At 44.1% G+C, this 21558-nt stretch overlaps 1 protein-coding gene across 5 annotated transcripts in view; it reads left to right on the top strand.

Annotated features, from left to right (window-relative positions):
• The window catches only part of FLVCR2 (FLVCR choline and putative heme transporter 2), a 347527-nt gene that overhangs the window by 273595 nt on the left and 52374 nt on the right, over positions 1–21558 (top strand). The window contains exons 8-11 of one of the 5 annotated variants that reach the window (XM_069208451.1): positions 32–143; positions 6166–6221; positions 9873–9954; positions 11810–11890. In XM_069208451.1, coding sequence (XP_069064552.1) covers positions 32–143; positions 6166–6221; positions 9873–9954; positions 11810–11883 — 324 coding nt within the window. In that variant the 3' untranslated portion in view covers positions 11884–11890. Of the gene's footprint in view, positions 1–31; positions 144–6165; positions 6222–9869; positions 9955–11809; positions 11891–21558 lie in introns of all 5 variants that reach the window. The other 4 variants (XM_069208450.1, XM_069208452.1, XM_069208453.1 and 1 more) reach the window with 4 other exon arrangements.

Here is a 21558-nt window from a genome sequence, read left to right as displayed (position 1 = left end):
ACTCATTTTGTCACATTTTTCCCATCCGCAGGTGTTTGGCATCATTTTCACCATCAGCCAGGGGCAAATCATCGACGACTACGGCACCTTAGCCGGAAACATATTTCTGTGTGCCTTCCTGCTGGTTGGGGCGATCATTACAGGTATGCGCTGCTCGCTGTTTCCGCAGTTTTACTTTCATCTCAGCAGCACACTGCCGCGCGCAGGATTCCTTCCAGCGACCTTGCGCTGCTGCTTCCCGGCCCCAGCAGCTCTGTCAATGGCCCTGGGCTCGCAGCGTGCCCCGGGGCCCGTGCTGCCCAGTTCCTCTGATGCCAGCTTGCTCTTCTGTCTGGGCAAGGACTAGTAAAGGGAGAAGAGTGGAATCGTCAGAACAACCTATGCAAAGAATGACCATATAAACACCAGCCATATCAGACCGAATGATGAGGAAAACACGAATATTTCTACTATGAAGTTGATGTGGCGCGTCACTTTTGACTAGGGGCAGCCTCTTATGGAAACCTAGTTTTTATGTGCCAATGGCCTGCGTCTGGTCTGTTGTTTAGCAGAGGGCTTTATCATGGACTGTATTAATCAGAGTTGCAATGTTCATTGGGTTAAAAGTATCACCCCCAGTACCCTGTGCTGTGAGTCTTAGACCGGGCTCTGCAGCTTCCTGAACACATAGTATTCTTCAGCTGATGGATGCTGGTTGGGCCTCGGTGACAGCCTACCAAGTATTGTGCAGTTCATCCACAGAATGAAGTACATGAAAAAGTATGGGAACTGTGTTAAAGTAATCAATGAGAAATGCATTCTTACATACTAGGAAAGCACAGTTGGTTAATGCGATCACTGCAAATGTGTAACCAGTCAAATAACTGAATTCTGGTTGGTAACAGTGGTGTGGTTTTATAGTGCAACGAGGTCCCATCCTGCGACTGAAAGCACTGTGAATATGCAAGTCATTTACTAAATATTGTATTACATACAGTATAAGCTAGTCTGCTCCATAATATACAGAGATTTGGGCCCAGATTGCAAACATTTTGCACCAGGTAGGAGTCACAAAGGTAGCACAGACCCAGTGAAAAGGGTTGTGGTGGGATCTACTGTCCATCGAAAATGATGGTAGCATTGCGTGCTTCCTCCAGGAGCGTGCTGTTAGTTCTATACCACTTCAGCTGTGTCCAGCTTCCCCCAGCAGCTCCATGTCACTCCTGTCGGAGGATGTGATCAAGCTTCTGACGCAGTTTCCTCCTGGTCTTCTGGGTCCTTAGACATATGACCTCCTAGCAGTGTCCACATACCAGGGTGTGATGTTTGTCGTGAGAAGACTTCATATTTCGGGGTGGTGCACTTGTTCACAGTTTGCCAATGCATCACGCCTGTCCCTCTGTACTGCTGTACTTTACTGCCACCCTTATCCTGTGCCACTGCACTTCTGTAGTGCATTGCAATTCTGCCACTCTGCTAATTGTTTGTGCTTCTGTTGCCGTGCTGCTTTGTTGCACCTTCCTCCTTGTGCTGTTTTATTTTTCTCATCTGTCTTATTTTGCCTCTGTTCTCTCCTGCAGTGGTATCTGCGCACATTTTCCCCATTGATTTTTTTTTTTTTTGCACTTCTACCAGTATGGTGAACTTCTTTTGCGCTACTCTTCTCACCATAAACTGGTATATTGCACTTCTCTGTGTTTCTCTACATGTGCTGGGTTTTTTCCCTCTTTTCCATTTGCTGTTGTGGTGTTTTGCACTTCTCTCTGTATGTTGTTTTGGGACTCATCTCCCCTTGCACTTGTATGTGCACACCTTTCCCCATGTGCTGCTTTGTTTCACATCTGTGTGCTGGTCTGCCGACCTTCCTATGAGTTGGTATGTTGCACTTTTCCAGATGTACCGGTGTCTGTTCACTTCTTTCCTTTTGCCTTTGTGCTAAACCTCTTATATTTTGGTGTTATTGCACTTTCCCCCAAAGTGCTGGTATTTCAGATTTATGTATGCTAGTACAATACATCATCATCAAAACACTTTATTCGGTATGAAAATAATCAACCATAAAGATAAATAAGCAATACAATACATAAAACCTGATGTAATTAAGCCAGTATTTAAATACCATAGAATTCGTTAAAAGAAAATAATAGAACAATCAAGTAAAAAAAATGCAGAACTTTTAAAAATACTCTAAATTATTCCGCCAGGCAATAGCACCCTTCAGAAAAGACCCCAGCCCATGCCACACCACACCAATGCATCAGGAGCCATATGCAGCCACAAAAAAGCTGGGCGATATTGCACAAAACCCTTAGGCCTCAGCATGGGGAGTGAAAAACAGAGGCTAAAAGGCGCATAAAAATCACAGAACAAAATAAAATGAATCAAAGTCTGTAAAGACACACCATCGCAGGGGCAAAGTCTGATAGATTTTTCATCGTACTGACCTAGCGGAAAGCATAGGTTACTTCTGACAACCCCGAGACGCAATCACGTGATGAGACACCTTTCTCTCACATTTCTTATCTCTAAGAGATGGGGCTCAGGGCCCACCCCCATCCTTAACATAATATAATCCCTTACAGATTTTTTTCCTTAGGTCCTCCTCCTCTCTTTTTGCCCCCAGGATTTTCAGGAAATTTACCTTAGCCCAATGTTTATCACGGCTGGTCAGACCCTCAGGAGCCTCAAACATATCCGGACGCCCCAACAGATAGGCTACCTTTCTTATGTACATCAGCCAAGGAATATCCTTCACATGATCACAAGCCAAGCAGTCCTGTAGGATCTCTCTGTTAAATGAGGCATCTTCATTAGTCCAAATAGAGCTCCATAGCAAGAAGGGAGCAAGCTGGATGGTGTCTTGTACAAACTCAAGAGCTAGTTCAGTGTGCAAGCAAAAACCAGAAGTATTTTGGCCAACTCCCACTAGCCTTCTGCAAAAACGGTTTTCCTCTATTGCAGGGGCCCTGATGTCCGCATACCCCCAGAGAGCAGGGCCAAACAGGAGGACTGGAAGGCATTTATGCCTACAGACTTCGGGGAGGGGCTTGATAGGTTTATTTCCCAAAGCAAAGTCAAACGTGGCACCAACTGTAACATTAAAGAGAACCCCTATTCTAGACATACAGGGTTTCCAGGTATCTTTGTCATCAAAAACAACCCCCAAATAGGGGAAATCCTGAACCTTGCTAGTACAATACACTTCTCCTGGGGAGCTTGTGCTTATATGACATGTCTGTCAGAAAGACTGTGTCTAACACTTTTTTCCATGGCCTGCTATGTTGCTGGAGACATGTGGCACACCACTATCCGCTTATGAGTACCCTGTCACACTGTAGGGAAACCATAAACTACATTTGTAACTGTTAAAACAGAGTGTTACACACTGGTACTGTGCATGCATGTGCATGTTATGTGCAGCATTCAGCCATCTCCACTCCTTCCTCATCCACTGATGTGCTGCTTTCTCTTCCGATGTTCTGCATTTCTCCTGTTTTACTTTATTTCTACACCATTGCTTCACCACTACAGTGTGCTGCACTTCTCAGTTCCTAACGGTGTTGCACTTTTTTTCCTCACATGGTGCTTCTTTTTCTGTCATGCGTCACACTTTTCTTCTTGTGTGCAGAGGCATAACTGAGGCCCCTGTGGTGCATAGTGGCCTAGAACCTTTCAGGCTTCTCCAAAACCTCACCGGGCCCCTATTCAACCCAAGACCAATGTATAAGTGAGATGTGGAAGAGTCACGGACCCTCTTTGTTTTCTGCATCATTTTGTGTTGTGCCACTGATTGTGGGTTGCACTTTTCTCTTGTGTTGTTACATGTTTTCATTCTGGATCTTACATATCTTCCAGTCTGCAGATGTGCTGCTCTTATCCCTATGTTCTGGTGAGTTGTGCTTCCCATATCCCAATGTGTTCCTTCCCCCTACCCCCACAATGTGTTCCCTTCCCTCCCACGCCAGTTTGTTGCTCTCCTCCCACGCAAATGTGACGTGATTCTCCCAGTGTGTAGCTTTTCCACCGGTGTTTTGGTCTTTTCCCCCACTGTGCTAGGCTCCCCGTGTGCATTACGTTCCTCCATTTTGTTACATTCATCCCATGTGTTGCGCTTCTGCACATTCAGCCCCAATGGCTGCACTTTCCGGCCCATCTGCTGCACTTTCCGGCCCATCTGCTGCACTTTTTTGGCCCACCTGTTGCATTTTCCTCCCCATCACCATTCTCTTCACCACCCGCTGATTAGTGAATCTCCTCCCACCCCAGAGAGTAAGTTTGATGGATTCCCTAAAAAGGTAAACATATAATTTTATTCATGTCAGAGATTTCTTGTGCCCAGTAGTATGTTGAACTTTTCTCATACGTGTTACACCTCCCAATCTGTTGATGCGCTGCAATTTTCTATGTGTTTTAGTGCATTTTTTCTCCTGTATTATAATTGGATTTTTATTGTGCTGAAACTGTCCCTGACGAGGCGTTACGCACTTTACTGTAAATAGCATGCAGCTCTGGAACCCAAGATTAGTGGTTAATCCAGTGATTATAGATAATTATTTTATTGTTCATTATTTGGATTATTAGTATGCTTCCAAGAAAATCAGTCCATGCGTTTGCTTCAGTTTCTTTCTGGTAGATTAGATAAATAGGAGTTGAGTATGATCCTTGATAAGGCTAAGTGATAGCTTGCAAATGAGTGATGGGATGAAAAGTGAGGCTAGAAGTTTTGATATTGTTAGGTTGTATGAGTGTGGTTCCAAAGAAGGGGGGTGTGATCTATGAAGTGAGGTGTAGGCAATTTGCAGAAATATATGAAAGGAGATTAAGCAGTGAAGCGAAGCTTTGCAAAAGGAACGGGGGGGGGGGGGAGAGGCATTCCGTACTCCAGGAGAGCACGTGGAGACTGATTTTCTGAAACGATGAGTGGAGGGAGATCTTCCGTCTTTGTAACAGAACGAGTGAGAACCTCCAGAGGAGGGGGGGTTTCTCTGTGAGATGTGGTGGAGTTTGTAGGTTCAGAGCATTTAATGTGAAGCGGGCAGTTCTTCGTGTAGCACGCATCAATAGGGAGCCATTTAAGGTGGGCAGATGCAAGATAGTGCGCTCCCACTTTTCAGTGTTTGTGATGAACCTGACCACAGCCTGTGGCACTGCTGAGTGGAGTTAGTCTAAGCCACTGAAGAGGAAGGCGCCATATTCGGGCCCTGGACATTACCATAGCCTTCAGTGCCACCAGCAGCGCATAGAAGGGTGAGAATATCTGTAAACGTGTTGATTATGTGGCGGAGATATCTGTCTAGCTTGGCTGTAGTCTGGTTGAGATTGAGCAGAGGTGCGTTTTGGGGTGATGTCTTCCAGTTTAAGGGATTTAGTGCAGAAAACATTTCGCACAGGTTTGGGTGATTCGGAGGAGAAAATCAACCTTCTGTCTATTGCATTCGAGTTTCATTTGCTTCATCGTGTGTGGACGTTGTAAAGTAAAAATACTTACTTTTAAAATAGAATAAGTGAAGTCCAGTTCGATGTAAACCTGGGTGTTTTCTACCTATAGGTGGAACTAGATACTATGAGCTTTAGGGATTTAACCCAAAAGTTCAACATAAACGTTAGAGAGAATGAGCACTTTTCCACAGTTTCCCCAGAGCATTTTCATTTTCTAATGTCCAGTGTTGCATACTGTAATCCCCATGTGTTCTCTGCCTCAGTGGCCTGTGCATGCATTTTTCCCACATCGTTTTCATTTTTCGACGTGCAGTGTTACATGTATTCTCTGCCTCAGTGGCCTGTGCATGCATTTTTCCCACAGCGTTTTCATTTTTCGACGTGCAGTGTGTTGTCTTTCTCAGTCTGCTGGCGCATACACTTTTCCCAAATCATTTTTATTTTCGCTGTGCACTGTTGAACACTGCAACCCCCCGTGTTTTCTGCCTGCTGGGGCAAACCCTTTCCCCAGAGGGTTGTCATTTTTCGGAGTGCCGTGGCGAACACTGATAATCCACGTGTCCTGTTTCTCTGAGTGCTGGTGCGTGCAGTTTTCCCGGAGCATTTTCACTTCTCCGTGTGCCTTACCCTGGTGTGCTGCTTCTTCACGTCTCTTGTGCGTTTCCTCTCCTTGCAGGTTGATTAACGTCCCGCGAACAATGCACTGATTTACAGCCTCACTTTGTCACTTTTCTTGCTTCCTATCAGGATTCATTAAGGCAGACCTCCGAAGACAGAAGGCAAACGCAGAAGCATCAGAGACCGTAAGTACCACGTGGGAATTGTTTGCCACACCCCCTTCCCTCTCACTCCATGTGTCACGTATGTGTAGTATTCGTTGATAACATGCCAGGTGTCAGCCACTTGTAATATAGTAATTGTCAAACGACCGTAGGTTTAAGGCATTGGAGCTAAAATGAGCATCATCGTTGTGCTGGGGCGGCGGGGGCTGTGTCTGCGGGTTTGATTCTTGGAGTGTCGTGATGTTCTTTCAGTTTGCAGCGGTTCACAGAAAACAAAAGTAAAACAAGACAACCGGACCCATAATCAATCAATCAATTTCCTCTTTTGAAGCATTACGAGACGTGTCTTACTCTCCGCCATTACCTCGACAGTCCTTTGACAACGAGGCACACTGACGTTATTTTCCATCGATGTTCCCTCTCCCCAATGTGATAAAACAGTTATTTTGTACTTTTACTGATAGTGCGGTCAGTGAGGGCCTTTGCCTGCACATGCAGTTGTGCATTGCAATGTTCATGCTTTCCAGATGCTTAAAAACAAATCCAGACAACAGAAGCCCAGGATCTAGCACAGGAGGCATGCATAGTGCCAAGTCACTTTGTGATTTTGGTTTTCTTTATTATCATTTGCAAATTCATTTACACAATTTGTTCATCCTATATCTTTGAAGCAGACCAGGTTATTTCACAGGGCAGAGTGCAGAACTAGGAGAGCTGATATGAGTAGGTGATAATTTGACTATTTATTAAAGTAATACATTGCCTGTAGAGAATACTGTGGTGTGGAGTATTCAGAGTCCGTAGTATTATCCCAGGAGATTCTAGACCTATTACTGAGCGGATCGAGCTCTGATGATGAAATGTATGCATCCTGCAGGCTCCCGGTATAGATCCAACCAGCAGCAGCATAGCATTTCATTCTTCGTAGGTAAAGTGAACACCAACATTTTGAAAATTAGTTATGCTTTTGTGTGAACTAATCAACTGTGTGAAGAATTTTGACGCTGGAGCGAGTATAGTGTGCCCTGTAAGTCCATCTGTTATTATTTGCGCTTTTCTTGTGCTGTTCTGTATTAAGCTAGCTTTGAAGTCTCTATATTTGTGCTTCCAAGAGCCTCTTGAGGGTCTACATGCCTCCTTAAAGTAAATGTCAGGAGCCAACCAGTAGCAATGTCGCAGTGCCTCATGCTGAGCCCAGATAAACAGTTGGCCAGAAACTCCCGTTATATGCATCGATTCAGGCAGTTGTATAATAGGAGCGAAACCAAGGGTTCTCTGTCATGGGGTCTTCGTTGAGCTCCATAAACATAGATCTCTCTGCCTGTGTGTGAAATCCAGGATCCTATAGATAGGCAGTCGTATTCAGTGAGGATACCCATGGAGGTGAACTAGAATTTACGATTTAGTAACATCCACTTTATCTCACATTATGTGCAGGATCCAGGATCCGAGACAAAGGTGGAGATGTTCTGTAACTCGAACATAGGTGGAGATATGTAGTGCTTATGATTATGCAGAAGATACCATGACCAAGAACTAGACTTGCAGCTTTTGCTTCTCACTCAAGCAGTCTTCATTGACATTCATCATCGCTCAATTTGTCTAAGTGTTAGATCTACAGACATGCTCATAGGCAGCCTTATACAGTGCTTATGAATTCAATAACAGTTGCAAGATGAAGAATGGGGATTCTAGATGAGTGATTTTTCTTAACTGAATTTTTATTTGAAATATGGTCATAAATAGAAAGAAGGCCATTATTTCAGATTAGTCCGTTTTGTGTTACTTATGTACTTTGTTGGGAACCTTTTCATCATTCATTTGCAGTTCCAGTAGCCCAGTGATCTCAGTTCTTCACCAAAACATGTTTGTTCTGTTCAAACACCAAAGATGGTTTCTACTCTCCAAGTGTTTTGTAGTGCTTGGTGCTACTTTTTGGTTCCAGACTGTCTTTGATCTAAGATATCCAGCCTCCCACCGTGCATATCTTTGAGGTCTTTTGCACGTGGCAATATGTCCATATTCTCTGTAACTGGAGGTTCGAGTATGATGGATCTGACATTTTCCATTTACCTCGGAGCACATCAAGTACCTACAGCAATACATTTAACTGTCCGATTGCCTAAATGTGACTTTCAGGCTTCTTCCCTCCAGGAGTCTTGGGGCTCTCAGCACAAAAAGTTTAAAAAAAAACTCTTGTCAAGTTTGGACATGGTAAAGAAAAGTTATATTTTCTGCAACATTTTTATCTTTCATGGTGCCTCCTTGCCTCATGAATTGAAATGCAATGTTTCTAGCATTATGCGTCTTTCCTTCACAGAAATATATCCTATCAGTGTCAGTACTCCTGCAAGGAATAATTACAGATAGACTTCTCTTTGGTCATTACAGCTTCTGACCTGTGATTTCCTTTGAGCTCATGGGTCAGAAACTACGAGCTCAAACTTCTAATAAACCAAGCACTCTATTACTCGGGTTAGGTTAGGGTTCGGTGCACATTTCTCAACCACCTTCTTGGAAATGTGCCTTGTCTAGGAATGTTTTTTAAGTTTTACGTTCAGGTTTTCATTGATAATAAGTTAGCTATCAACAGAGACGGAAATGGCTGACCAACCTGCCTGTAATTGTTCCCATATTTCACTATAGGGTCAATAGACTCTTGGTATGAAAGGGCAACATTAGATTCTGCAAGTGTAAGAAGTCAAGAGTCCTTGCTTGGCTACAAGGACTTTTTGACACATCCCGACCTCATGTATGTTTTAGTGTTTGGTATTTAAAGTAATGGAACAGAGGAGAGTGGAAGAACAAGTAAGTCGTTTGGAGTGCCCCTAGCATTGTCTAGTCACAAACCTGCCTCACATGCTTAGTCTTATATTTTAAGTATGACTTACGGACCCAAGTCTCTTGAATGCATCCGTATGTATTCAGGGGCTTTCAGCCAGCCCTCTTCATTGGCCTGTTATAAACATCTTGCCTCCATCCACCACCATATACAGTATGTAGTAGCGGGTCGGGCCCACCAGCCATTGACTTTCTTTACTGTGAGTGGCCGCATTTTGTCTGTGCACATCATCCTACAATGTAGTCCACTTCAGTGTCTGGGCACGTGGTCTAATCTCTGCTTTCTTTCCTTGTATGTTTAATGTAGTTATTTATGTATTCATTCATTTTTTTGCTCTTTTATGTTTGCAGAAATATGCACACTACTTTTAGATGGCAGCATTTTTACCTTTTATTACTTTTAAACTTTAATTGCCTATGTTTGCAAACAAATTCTATAAATTAAGTCAAAATCACAGGCTTGCCAAGGCCAGGCCATGTGTCTTTGCCAATGCCTGTTTTTTTTGTCTTTTGTCAAGAGCTTGCCTTTCTTTCCCGCCTGGTAAGGTTCTCCCCCCCCCCCCAATATAGAAGAAAGGGGGCAAATGTTTTACATTGAGTACTCTTCCCAATTGTGCCAGGTTATATACTGTTGTCTAAAAACCTTCATCAGGCCATCCTACAGTACTAAGATGTTTTTTCAGATATTGATTTTGAACCACGTTTTCCTCCAAGCAGTAAGGGCCAGTGCCTGCTTATACCATTTCATGCTATCCTATTCACGCCTTCCTTAATTGTGCACAGTGTTGTGTAAGTGTGGCCCTGGTGACACGTGACTGTCCTTTTCAGAAGTTTCCTGACAGCCCACTGCTGACCAATTATGGCTCGTTAATTCGCACAGTTCACCAGTTGCCTTCAGTCGTAGCTCACAAAGGTAGGAAAATCATGCTTATCACGCTGGCAGGCTTCTCTAATCTCTCAGCTGGCAGAGCACTGGCACTGTTCCTTGGGGTCTCAGCACATAGCTAAGGTAACAGCATCTAAGCATGTTGCACCCGTCCAAAGTGATCGGGTCACCAATAATGGGTAGCAAAGGGACCTGACGTGGGCGGTGTAGTCTAAATACATAGCATCTGGCATCAGCAACAGACCATGTGCACTTCGTACTAGTAACCTAAAGGGTGCGGGTACCCACCACTTTCAGTAGTCTTAAAGTACCTGCAACCAACAAGAAATAGGGATATGGGCACATAGCACCAGTAAGAGGTACTGTGGGATCTTTTGGGCGCATGGCATAAGTAGCAGCATGTCTTAGTAACTGGTAGTGGATTCAGGGCAGGGATTCCAGATACCTGGAAATGGTAACAGGGAGTCTGTGCACCTTGAAGCCTTGAAGGCAGGGGCTTGAGAACCTGACTTCAACAAGCGTGTGGACACCAAGCACTAATGCAGGGATGTATGAGTACCATATGCCAATTAAATGGTCTAGGTACTTTTGGCCTACCCCAGTCCTGTTGTACAAATTCTGGGATCTTTTCTGGTAGATTAGAGCATTCATTTGACTTTCTTACAGATCTGAGCGCAAATAATGACTTTGTATCAGAATGTCACTGGATCCTAGATGCGAAATACCTGCTCTACAACAATGGCAGATCTGGTGCTGCATAGGTAGCATAGTACCGTAATGGGATGTTCAGTATGGCCTCTAGCTTCTGTGTGGGTGATAAGCAAATGGCTCTGATGATCTTCCACATCAGTGGAAAACTCCATTAGCATATTAAAGGAGTCTGATCGTCATGTATTCTGCAGTCATTATGCAAGTCTTAAATATGAGGAGAGGAGTATTTATAGCCATATTTAGAGTTTGGCAGATGGGCTATTCCATCACAACCTTAGGAGATCCCTTGTTCACCATATTGCAAGTGCTTTAAAGCCTATGGTATTTATAATAGGCAGACGGGACACCAGTCACGTTTTGACTGAATGTTTCTTGTGCCAAACTCTAAGTGAGGCCCTTAATGAATAGTTCAGGAATTCTTGCTTTCTAGAGTTTCACTCCTTGCCACTCCTGCTTCTCATTTCAGTTGACATTCCAGGATCTGGCTCTGGGGTTGAGGGTGGCAAGTCTCTCTTTACTCACTTCTCCTTTCAGGAAGAACTGTGGCGGAAAGTGCTTGAGTGGTCACTTCTTCTAAGGTGTCTAGCTTTCCACGGTATGGCATGGTGCCCTTGCCTTTCCCAGTTAGGAGATAAACTGTAGTGCAAGGTGTACTCCCTGCATCTCCTAGCAGGTTGAAGATTGTCGTATAGCTTCTAAAACATTAAATGGGGTAGTTTCTAGTTATTTACTTGAGGGATAGATTGCATTATGAAAAGCACAGATGTTGCTTGCAGTGCAGACTCCACTGGTGCCTTTGCTCACATAATTGCATGAAAATCAATGCTTGTGCAGTTTGTTGCCAACCTCTATCCTGTGCCCTTTCCTTTGCACTGCTGGTGCTATTAAAGATGGTGATGGGAACATCTATGTGTTTTGCACAGTTCACATGGCTCTACAGCTCTGTGGGCTCTCTGGTGCCAGCCTCTGTCCTTTGCTTTCTGCTGATGGTGGTATTGATTGCACTAATGATGGTAGTAGGAATGTTTTTTGTATTTGTTTCACAGAGTTAATCTTTTACGCTTGGTCACCTCTAGCCATCATGCTTTCCCAGCTCTCACTGAAATTTGTTAGACCTCTTAGACTCTCTCATCTCTCTCAGATTCATGTTTGCCTTTAATGAATATTGCAGAAGACTGTGAAGAGTCAAAAACTGTTGCAGCCATTGGCATGAATGAACTACTACCAGCCATTTTTAGGACATAATAGATAAGTAAGTTTCCCTCTTTTTTAGGTTGGTGGTTTGACGACTGCTTGCACAAAGATCCACGAGGGCTGCCATTAGGGATCATTGTCTCATCATCTTGTTACTGCTGGGTGTTGAATGATAAACAAAGGGCCTAACTTAGAGCTTAGTTTGTGGCAGTACTGCCAGCACGACCGGTAAAAACCTGTTGATGAGCCCATATCTAGGGTGAAACTGATCCTGGGTTGCTTGTGTTCCAGTTCAGGGAGGACTTGGCTTGACAGTGTAGGCCGGACTATTCCCACAGGAGCAGAGGGGACTGATTAGCATATAGCTGGGTCAGAACTGAGATGGCATGGTGTGCAAAATAACGATGGGTTGGGATGCGTCCCAGAGTATTTACCAGTAGCTCAAATTAATTCAAACATTCCATCTATAACTTTTTTGTATACTTTGGGAAGTGGCTAAAAGGCAAAACAATCAAATGCTTCTCTGCTTATGAATTTCCCATTTGACATCTTCCAGAAACACCATAAGAAAGGAGAGCTGTTGCATCAGTACAGAACTGCCCCATTCATCCCTGCAAAACCAAAGTATTTTAGAGTGGTGGCACCTGAAAGGCTCCAGGGAATTTGGAAGCCCATTGTAGACATAGCCCAAGAGGATGGGTATACCTGTTTGAAAGCTGATAACGGCTCTCGCGTCCGCTTTTCCATTCTGGTGTAGAATGCCATGCTGGTGGCAATGATGTTTAAACCCTTTCTGCACTTCTGACTGTAAACCGGACCAAATTAAACTTGAGGGTTCTACTTTCATGCTTTCCTCACAAGCCCTCTTAAGAAAACCTGTTTATGCATTGGTTGAGTTACTATTGAAATTTTATAGGGTGTGCTTGGATTAATGTCTCTGAGCGACAATGGACCTGGCTGCCATTAAGCTTTTGCCAAGTGGTGTCCAAATGTAATTGGAAGAGTCACACACCTATATGTGTAGCTGAGTGTTTTGCCCCAACATACAGTGCAATTAGCATGTTCACAAGGTACAGCTTTGAAGACAATAAGTTCTGTTAGGTCACTGATGGCGAGAAGATAAGCTCATTAACATTCTTTGTAGGATCAACCTATTTACACAGCAGTCCAGAACCGTTCCGTGATTCTCCGGATCCTTAGTAGCTGATTCTCTCTTTGGCTGCTTTTATGTAAGCAGCCAGAGGTACACATGGAATGAAATCTCCAAGCCGACAACCCAAAGTTCATCTAACTTTCTAAGCTCACTCTTAGTCACATGATCCAGGAAGAGAGAGAGAGGAATGGTTGTTTCACATACTTCCCAGATGGCATCTGATCAGATCAGACAAATTTTTTCTGGTGATTGCCTACTCTGGGCACCCCAATCAGTTCCACAGAGAAGTCCCTTACCTTTGTTTGGGTATATAATAATCCAGATTTTTTTCAGGTGTGCACATACTCCATTTTGAGAATTGGGAAAGTGTGGAATTGAGAAATGGAAAGCAAGTGTACACTAATGGTTTATTGTTGATCCTTGAGAACAAAGCACAGCTGAAAATTACAGAGCAGCATTGGTATTATTACACCAATAATGGACATCACCAGAAATTTAAAGCAAGGTGGGAGTGACTGGATTGAAAACCATCATGCAACCTCTGTAATCGAGGGAGCAGCAAACGTAAAATTTTCCATTTCTATAAAGTTATCTAACAAATTCTAAAAAATTATATGTAAGAGAAATGACTGTATATGCGCAAATAGAAAGTGGCGATTCAGAGGTTAATCAATTTGTTTAGAAAAGAAGTATGGTGCTCAATTATGAACGTGTTAATATGTATTCAAATTTAAACTGGCAATGCTTTTTTGTTAAGCATGATATTTGACACCTCTGACATAATAGATAAAACTTGACAGATAGATGCTCAAGGAGTTGTAATCTGTTTACTGGCCTGTTCCATAGCTGATAGAGTTGCCTAAAAGCCCACAGCTTCTGTGACGAGATTGAGTCGTTATATTTGAAATTGCTGGTATCACATTGCTAATGGACCCAATATTTATTCTGCATCGTGATAAGCTTGGACCCGATAATACATCTTGAGATTTGTACTGAGAAATAATAATGTCCGTAGGGATGGTTGGATAAATAAACAACATTGGTGATCCGCTGACACCTCACACCTGCTACGAACATTTGGCAGAACACATGGAACATCAGACATGGCAAAGTTTTCAGCCAACATAAAATGTGAATCTGAAAGGTTCAAACGGCTCTTTGCCATATTTCTTTATGCAAACTTGACAGTGCATGTTGCCCACGCCTGCCCTCATGCTTGTGGCATGTACTGTTCCACTGACAGAATTGAACTTTCTAATACAAACTTACACTCAAGACAGTCAGTCACAGTGCGTGCCATACAACGCATGATGGACGGATTTAAGCAACTCGAAAAATAGTAGGCCAATAAAAATGCTCAGTTTTTTCTTTTAACATAAATTTATAGTTTGTGCTTGATCTCTGTGGCACTTGCAGTGACTGTTCTAACTGAGCAATAAAAAGAGTTTTCAAAATGAAAAGATGATGGAGAAAGTCCCATAACGTTGAAAAAAGTAACTTATTTTTCGAGTGTTCTAAAAGGGTCATAAGCAAACATTTTAAGGGATATTAATGCTAAAAGCTGTGAGCTAATGAATAAGCTCAGAATGCCTGTGTTGCACAAATGTACCTACCACCAGTTAGGTTTGGGACTGCATGCCATAGACCTTCCACTAGTTAGGTTTGGAACTGGATGCCATAGATTTACAGGACGGTCTTTTCATATACTGATCAAGGATCACAGGATGTTTTTTCCCTTGGAGAACTGTTGTCAACATTACTCTTACAAGGTCCTATCCTTCGGATTAAAATTGGCCCATAGTGTATTTTCAAGTGCTTGAGTATGATGGCAGCCTTCCTTTAATGTTGATAAAAAGTATTCTACCCTTACTTGGATGTCTAGCTGAAGAAAGGCAAGAGCAATCCACATTCTCTGTGAATTTGTTGTCCATATAATCTTTGATACATGCGTAATCATTCCAGTAGAAATCTTCGATAACTTAGGAAAAGTTTAGGAGCTGTCATCCGACTGCCAAAGTATCTTCTCTTTTGGGCTCCATAGCATTGTGTATCTTCATTGTCCTGAACATACAAGTTCACCTGACCTCTGTAGGAATTTCTAGAGGCTTAGTGGTGCCAGATAAAGAATAAGGAGGGCAACAAGCTGTCTCCGGCCTCTTTGACTCTTCAGCCAATCTCCTGTTGGGTCTACACAAAACAATGCTAAGAAGAAAACCATAATTGACATCCCTTCTTCCACAGTCAACGCAGCAGATTACACGAGGCAGGGTTGAGGCACTCAGTAGTAGTTCAACAGCACAAAGAACATAGCAAGCGCAGAAACAATTGTATAATATATAGATGTTGGAGTTAAGACCAATTACCTAACCCTGAATTCTGTCCTGCCTACTGCACTGAGCTCCCTATTGATCAAAACAGACAATACAAGGGCATTGTAGTATCCAAACACGTGTGAAGAATGACCTCCAAAGCACTTCTGAAGCAGGCTTAGAAGATCTGGCACTGGCTCCTTGCTTGGTATCTCATTATCATTGTGTTGCAACTAAAAGGCCTTCACTACAACAAGGCAGCCAGCTTCGAAAATAACTTGAATGGATTCCCAACATTGAGGTGCTCTACAATGCCTTCTGTATTTGTGGCATACTTGTTCTTAGCTTAATTGCAGCAGCAAACTTCCCAGAGTTTGTAACTGGTGGCCTGCCATTTTATTTTTTTAGAATATCTAGAAGCATCTCGGCTTTTCCACCACTTCCCCCCTTCAATGAAAAGAGAAGACACCAGTCAGCATGCGCCAACCAAAACATTAAACAGGATACCAGCGCAAGGAGACCTTTAAATCCTGTGATTGTTACATTTGCTCTGAGTTCAGAGAGAAAGGTCAAAAGTCAGTTTGTGTTATAATATTCCTTCTGACTGCAGAGTTCCATCATTTTGTTAGTTTTTCCTACACACATTTAAATAGCTTAGTTTTCTGTACAAACATTTTAAAATATATTTCAGTAGTTTCAAAAGCCCATTGTTTGTACTTCTGTGTGATGAAAAAAATATTTTATTAGGGTGAAAACCGATCAGAACACTTAACTTGGTGATGTTCAAAGAATAAATATGTTTTTGGAAGCCAGATTTTCACAGATTTGGTAATACATTATATAGTTTGATCAGTAAAGCTGCATGTTAGTTGGAAGGATTTTAGACATTTCTTGGAAATGATCTGTCTGTAAGTGACAGTTCGTGACCACATCATGTTTTAGTAACATATTTATTAAAAGTGAGTGTTTAAGAATAAACCCTCATGCTCTAATGCTATTAGTAAAATAAGAGGCAAATAATGGATCATGTGTCCCCTATATGTGGGCTACATTCGTTTTATACATGGTGAAAAACGTTTAGTATATTTAATGAAACATAGAAATGTATTTGTACAGCAGAAATGCTACGCTCACATATTTGAAGGTCATATGTTAGAATGAAGAACAAGGTGACTCTGTAAACTAAAATATTTTCCTAGGATCACACCATTTGAGACCCATTTACGGGTTAAGTACATTACAGTTATGGTCGAGTAGGTTATTCAAGTTACTTGACCGGTAGGTCCAGTAAGATTTTTATGATTTTTCAAGGCCTGTACAAGCTTATGGTGGAATGCAATAAAATTGGAACAGTATGTAGATATTGAAGTCTACATTGGAGGAAGAGCAACATAGCAACCTCTACTAGACTGAGATTGCAAACAGAATAATATTAACCTGAATGATACATTTCCTAGCTATCATAATGGAAAGTTTCAATTCTATTAAGGACACGGAGGCGAGGATTATACTTTTCTTTCTTTCCTTCCTTTAAACAAACAGCAGAAGTGAGAAGCAAAAAACATTTCCCAGAACACCCTGGGATAGGACTACAAAATTTCAACAGCCAATCCAAATCATTTTACTGTCCATATCTCGTTGCACCTCCTCAGGCACCAATTCTTTCTTGTTGCGAGATGAAGATAATGGATGAGTCATTCAACTTTTTGGCCTCATTACCTACAAGAAAAAGTTACAAACAACATCTGAGCAGGAATCAAAACCACGTGCACCCTAATATTCGCTGCAAAGAAAGTCGTTAACATCAGTAACATGCCAAAACCTAGCATTCATTTGACATCTTATGTGCCATTATAACATCTGAATACTTTACTTACTCTTAACCAGAGCTCCCATGGAGGCGAAAAAACATCCACCGAGTGGGAATAAGACGAGCTGTATCCGGGAGGGAATAATCTTTCCCTCCGTGTCCTTAACAGAATTAAAACGTTCCTTTACGATAGCTAGGGAACTTTTCATTCTATGTCAGGACTGGAGGCGAGGATTATGCTTGTTCAAAGCATATCCATCACCAATGATGCCATGTCCAACACTGGTTTAATGCATAACTTCTTGAACATGGAATCTGATGACCAGTTGGTGGCATTGATAATGTCTTCCAGTCTAGCACCCAGAGAGAAAGCCTTAGATGCAATGGCACCTTTGACCGAATGCACCCCAAAACAAGCCACACTGATCCCTGCCTCCTGCATAACCCTTCTTACCCATCGGGCTATGGTCAGCGATGAGACTGCTTTAAAAGGTTTTCGAATGGAAATGAGCAACTGATCTACCTCCCGGGGGGGACGAATGTCTGAAGTTGCACTCTCATATGCCTTGAGGCATCGTACCACACAACTTCGGAGCGTTGTCAAAAGCGGGGTAAGAAATCACCCTTGTGTCCATTTCTGTCCGTCTGGATACATAAAATGTGACTCCCTGAGGCATAAAAACCCTACTCGAAAGGTCCAGGGCTCAAACATCCAAAACCCTTCTGCTAGAAACAAGGCACAGTAACATTGCTAACTTGCCCAATATGTCCTTCCTTGAAAGGTTTGTTTGCCAGGACTGGAAATGCTTAAGGACCAATAAATTGTAGTACTTGGATTGCAGAGAAGAGCAAGGCGAATACCCCTTAACATTTTACACACTAAAGGGAGTTCTCCTATCGGCAAACCCTGAATAGGAAGATGACCCGCCAAAATAGCCTAGTGGTATGCATTAACTGTGCGTTAAGCCGTACCCTTGGATGCCAAAGAAGCCAAGAAGTTCAAGACCGGGACAACGTCGCACCACATGGAATCTCCTTTGCGTTGAAGATACCAATGCACCCACTTTGTCCATGCAGATTTGTATCTCTTAGAAGTGCTGACGGCACAGGCTGCGGCCAGCAGTCTTTCAGCTTGCGATGAAAGGCCTGGGTCTCCCCATCTTTCCCTGTAATCCTCCAGGCCACGAGAGGGAGATGGCCTTGGAGAACCAATGGATGACTATGACCCAGAGGATCCTTCAGAATGTCCAGATCTTGGGGGAGAGGGATTGGAAAATCCTAAGAAAGTTACGGAAGAACCAGAAACCACACTTGAGATCTCCAAACTGAAGTGATCACTACCACCTGCGTCTCCTGTCTGTGCACCTACGCCAAGAGGCGCGTTATCATTGCAAAGGGGAGAAAGGCATAGCCCTTCTCCTTGGACCAATCTTGGAGAAATGCGTCCATCGCCACAGCCTGTGGGTCTAGTTTCCAGCTGACATAGGGGGGAACCTGGTGATCCAGCTATGACGCAAAAAGGTCTATCATGAAAGGACCCCACAGTGCATTGAGCTTGGCAAAAAAAAAAAACAGATCTAAACACGACAAACTTGTGTCTGGCCACTCCCTTGACACCAGTCCGCTATCTGAGTCGAAGACCCTGGAAGGTATTCCGCTGTGACAGATATATTGTATGTCAGACAATATGCCAAAAGATCCTTGGCCAGAACTGCCAGGACTTTGGATCTGGGGCCCCCCAGGCGATTGATATAGCGGATTGCAGAGCGATTGTCCATCTTGAGTAAAACCGGACAATTTGCCTTGTCTTTGGTCAAGCATTGAATGGCGAACGAGCCTGCTAGGAGCTCCAGACAATTGATGTGGAGGGTTTGCTCGGCTGACAACCATCTTTCCCCGTTGCAGGAATCCCCGCAGCAAGCTCCACATCCAGAGCTGCTGGCATCGGATTCTATGATAATGTCTGGAACCAAACTGAAAATTGCTCTACCGTTCCAGGCCTCCATATGAGAGAGCCACCATCACATCTCGTTCCTTGTGTCCTCGGTCAGAGACACCTGATTCGAGTAGGAGAGGTCCCTGCGCAAGTGGTAGGCTTTCAGGCACTGTAGGGCCCTGTAGTGCAGGGGCCCTGAAAATATCACCTGTATGGAGGAAGCCAGAAGCCCCCCAATACGAGCAATCTGGCACAGGGATGTCAAGGGCTTTGAAATTGTCTTTCTTAACTCCCTGAGAATCTTCGCAACCTTGCAAGATGACAGGCTGAGAGTCTTGACTACCGAGTGTAGGAGGCTGGACTGGCTTGTAGTGAGTACCAAGGGGTACTTGCACCTTGCACCAGGCCCAGTTATCCCTTATTAGTGTATAGGGTGTCTAGCAGCTTAGGCTGATAGATAATGGTAGCTTAGCAGAGCAGCTTAGGCTGAACTAGGAGACGTGTGAAGCTACTACAGTACCACTTAGTGTCATATGCACAATATCATAAGAAAACACAATACACAGTTATACTAAAAATAAAGGTACTTTATTTTTATGACAATATGCCAAAGTATCTTAGAGTGTACCCTCAGTGAGAGGATAGGAAATATACACAAGATATATATACACAATAGCAAAAATATGCAGTATAGTCTTAGAAAACAGTGCAAACAATGTATAGTTACAATAGGATGCAATGGGGAAACATAGGGATAGGGGCAACACAAACCATATACTCCAGAAGTGGAATGCGAACCACGGATGGACCCCAAACCTATGTGACCTTGTAGAGGGTCGCTGGGACTATTAGAAAATAGTGAGAGTTAGCAAAATAACCCTCCCCAAGACCCTGAAAAGTGAGTGCAAAGTGCACCAAAGTTCCCCTAAGGACAAAATAGTCGTGTTAGAGGGAGAATGCAAGGAAAACACAAATCAGCAATGCAACAACGATGGATTCCTGTCTGAGGGTACCTGTGGAACAAGGGGACCAAGTCCAAAAGTCACAAGCAGCTCGGAGATGGGCAGATGCCCAAGAAATGCCAGCGGTTGGTGCAAAGAAGCTCTTACTAGGCTGAAGAACTGTGAATACTGCAGGAACGACAAGGGCTAGAGACTTCCCCTTTGGAGGATGGATCCCCCACGCCTTGGAGAGTCGTGCAGAAGTGTTTTCCCGCCGGATGGACGCCAACAAGCCTTGCTACACGCAAATCGTGCGTTTGGCGTTTTTGGACGCTGCTGGGGCCCAGGAGGGACCAGGAGGTCGCAAATTGGACCTGCAGAGAGAGGGGACGTCGAGCAAGACAAAGAGCCCTCACTGAAGCAGGTAGCGCCTGGAGAAGTGCCAGAAACAGGCACTACGAGGATGCGTGAAACGGTGCTCGCCGAAGTTGCACAAAGGAGTCCCACGTCGCCGGAGACCAACTTAGAAAGTCGTGCAATGCAGGTTAGAGTGCCGTGGACCCAGGCTTGGCTGTGCACGAAGGATTTCCGCCGGAAGTGCACAGGGGCCGGAGTAGCTTGCAAAGTCGCGGTTCCCAGCAATGCAGCCCAGCGAGGTGAGGCAAGGACTTACCTCCACCAAACTTGGGCTGAAGAGTCACTGGACTGTGGGGGTCACTTGGACAGCGTCGCTGGATTCGAGGGACCTCGCTCGTCGTGCTGAGAGGAGACCCAAGGGACCGGTAATGCAGCTTTTTGGTGCCTGCGGTTGCAGGGGGAAGATTCCGTCGACCCACGGGAGATTTCTTCGGAGCTTCTGGTGCAGAGAGGAGGCAGACTACCCCCACAGCATGCACAAGCAGGAAAACAGTCGAGAAGGCGGCAGGATCAGCGTTAGAGTTGCAGTAGTCGTCTTTGCTACTATGTTGCAGGTTTGCAGGCTTCCAGCGCGGTCAGCGGTCGATTCCTTATCAGAAGGTGAAGAGGGAGATGCAGAGGAACTCGGCTGAGCTCATGCATTCGTTATCTAAAGTTTCCCCAGAGACAGAGACCCTAAATAGCCAGAAAAGAGGGTTTGGCTACCTAGGAGAGAGGAAAGGCTACTAACACCTGAAGGAGCCTATCACAAGGAGTCTCTGACGTCACCTGGTGGCACTGGCCACTCAGAGCAGTCCAGTGTGCCAGCAGCACCTCTGTTTCCAAGATGGCAGAGGTCTGGAGCACACTGGAGGAGCTCTGGACACCTCCCAGGGGAGGTGCAGGTCAGGGGAGTGGTCACTCCCCTTTCCTTTGTCCAGTTTCGCGCCAGAGCAGGGGCTAAGGGGTCCCTGAACCGGTGTAGACTGGCTTATGCAGAATTGGGCACATCTGTGCCCAACAAAGCATTTCCAGAGGCTGGGGGAGGCTACTCCTCCCCTGCCTTCACACCATTTTCCAAAGGGAGAGGGTGTCACACCCTCTCTCAGAGGAAGTTCTTTGTTCTGCCATCCTGGGCCAGGCCTGGCTGGACCCCAGGAGGGCAGCTGCCTGTCTGAGGG

Source organism: Pleurodeles waltl, chromosome 9, assembly GCF_031143425.1.
Source record: "Pleurodeles waltl isolate 20211129_DDA chromosome 9, aPleWal1.hap1.20221129, whole genome shotgun sequence".
NCBI classification, from domain to species: Eukaryota; Metazoa; Chordata; class Amphibia; order Caudata; family Salamandridae; genus Pleurodeles; species Pleurodeles waltl.
Note: the sequence above shows the minus strand (reverse complement) of the source record. Positions and strands in the feature narration are given on the sequence as shown.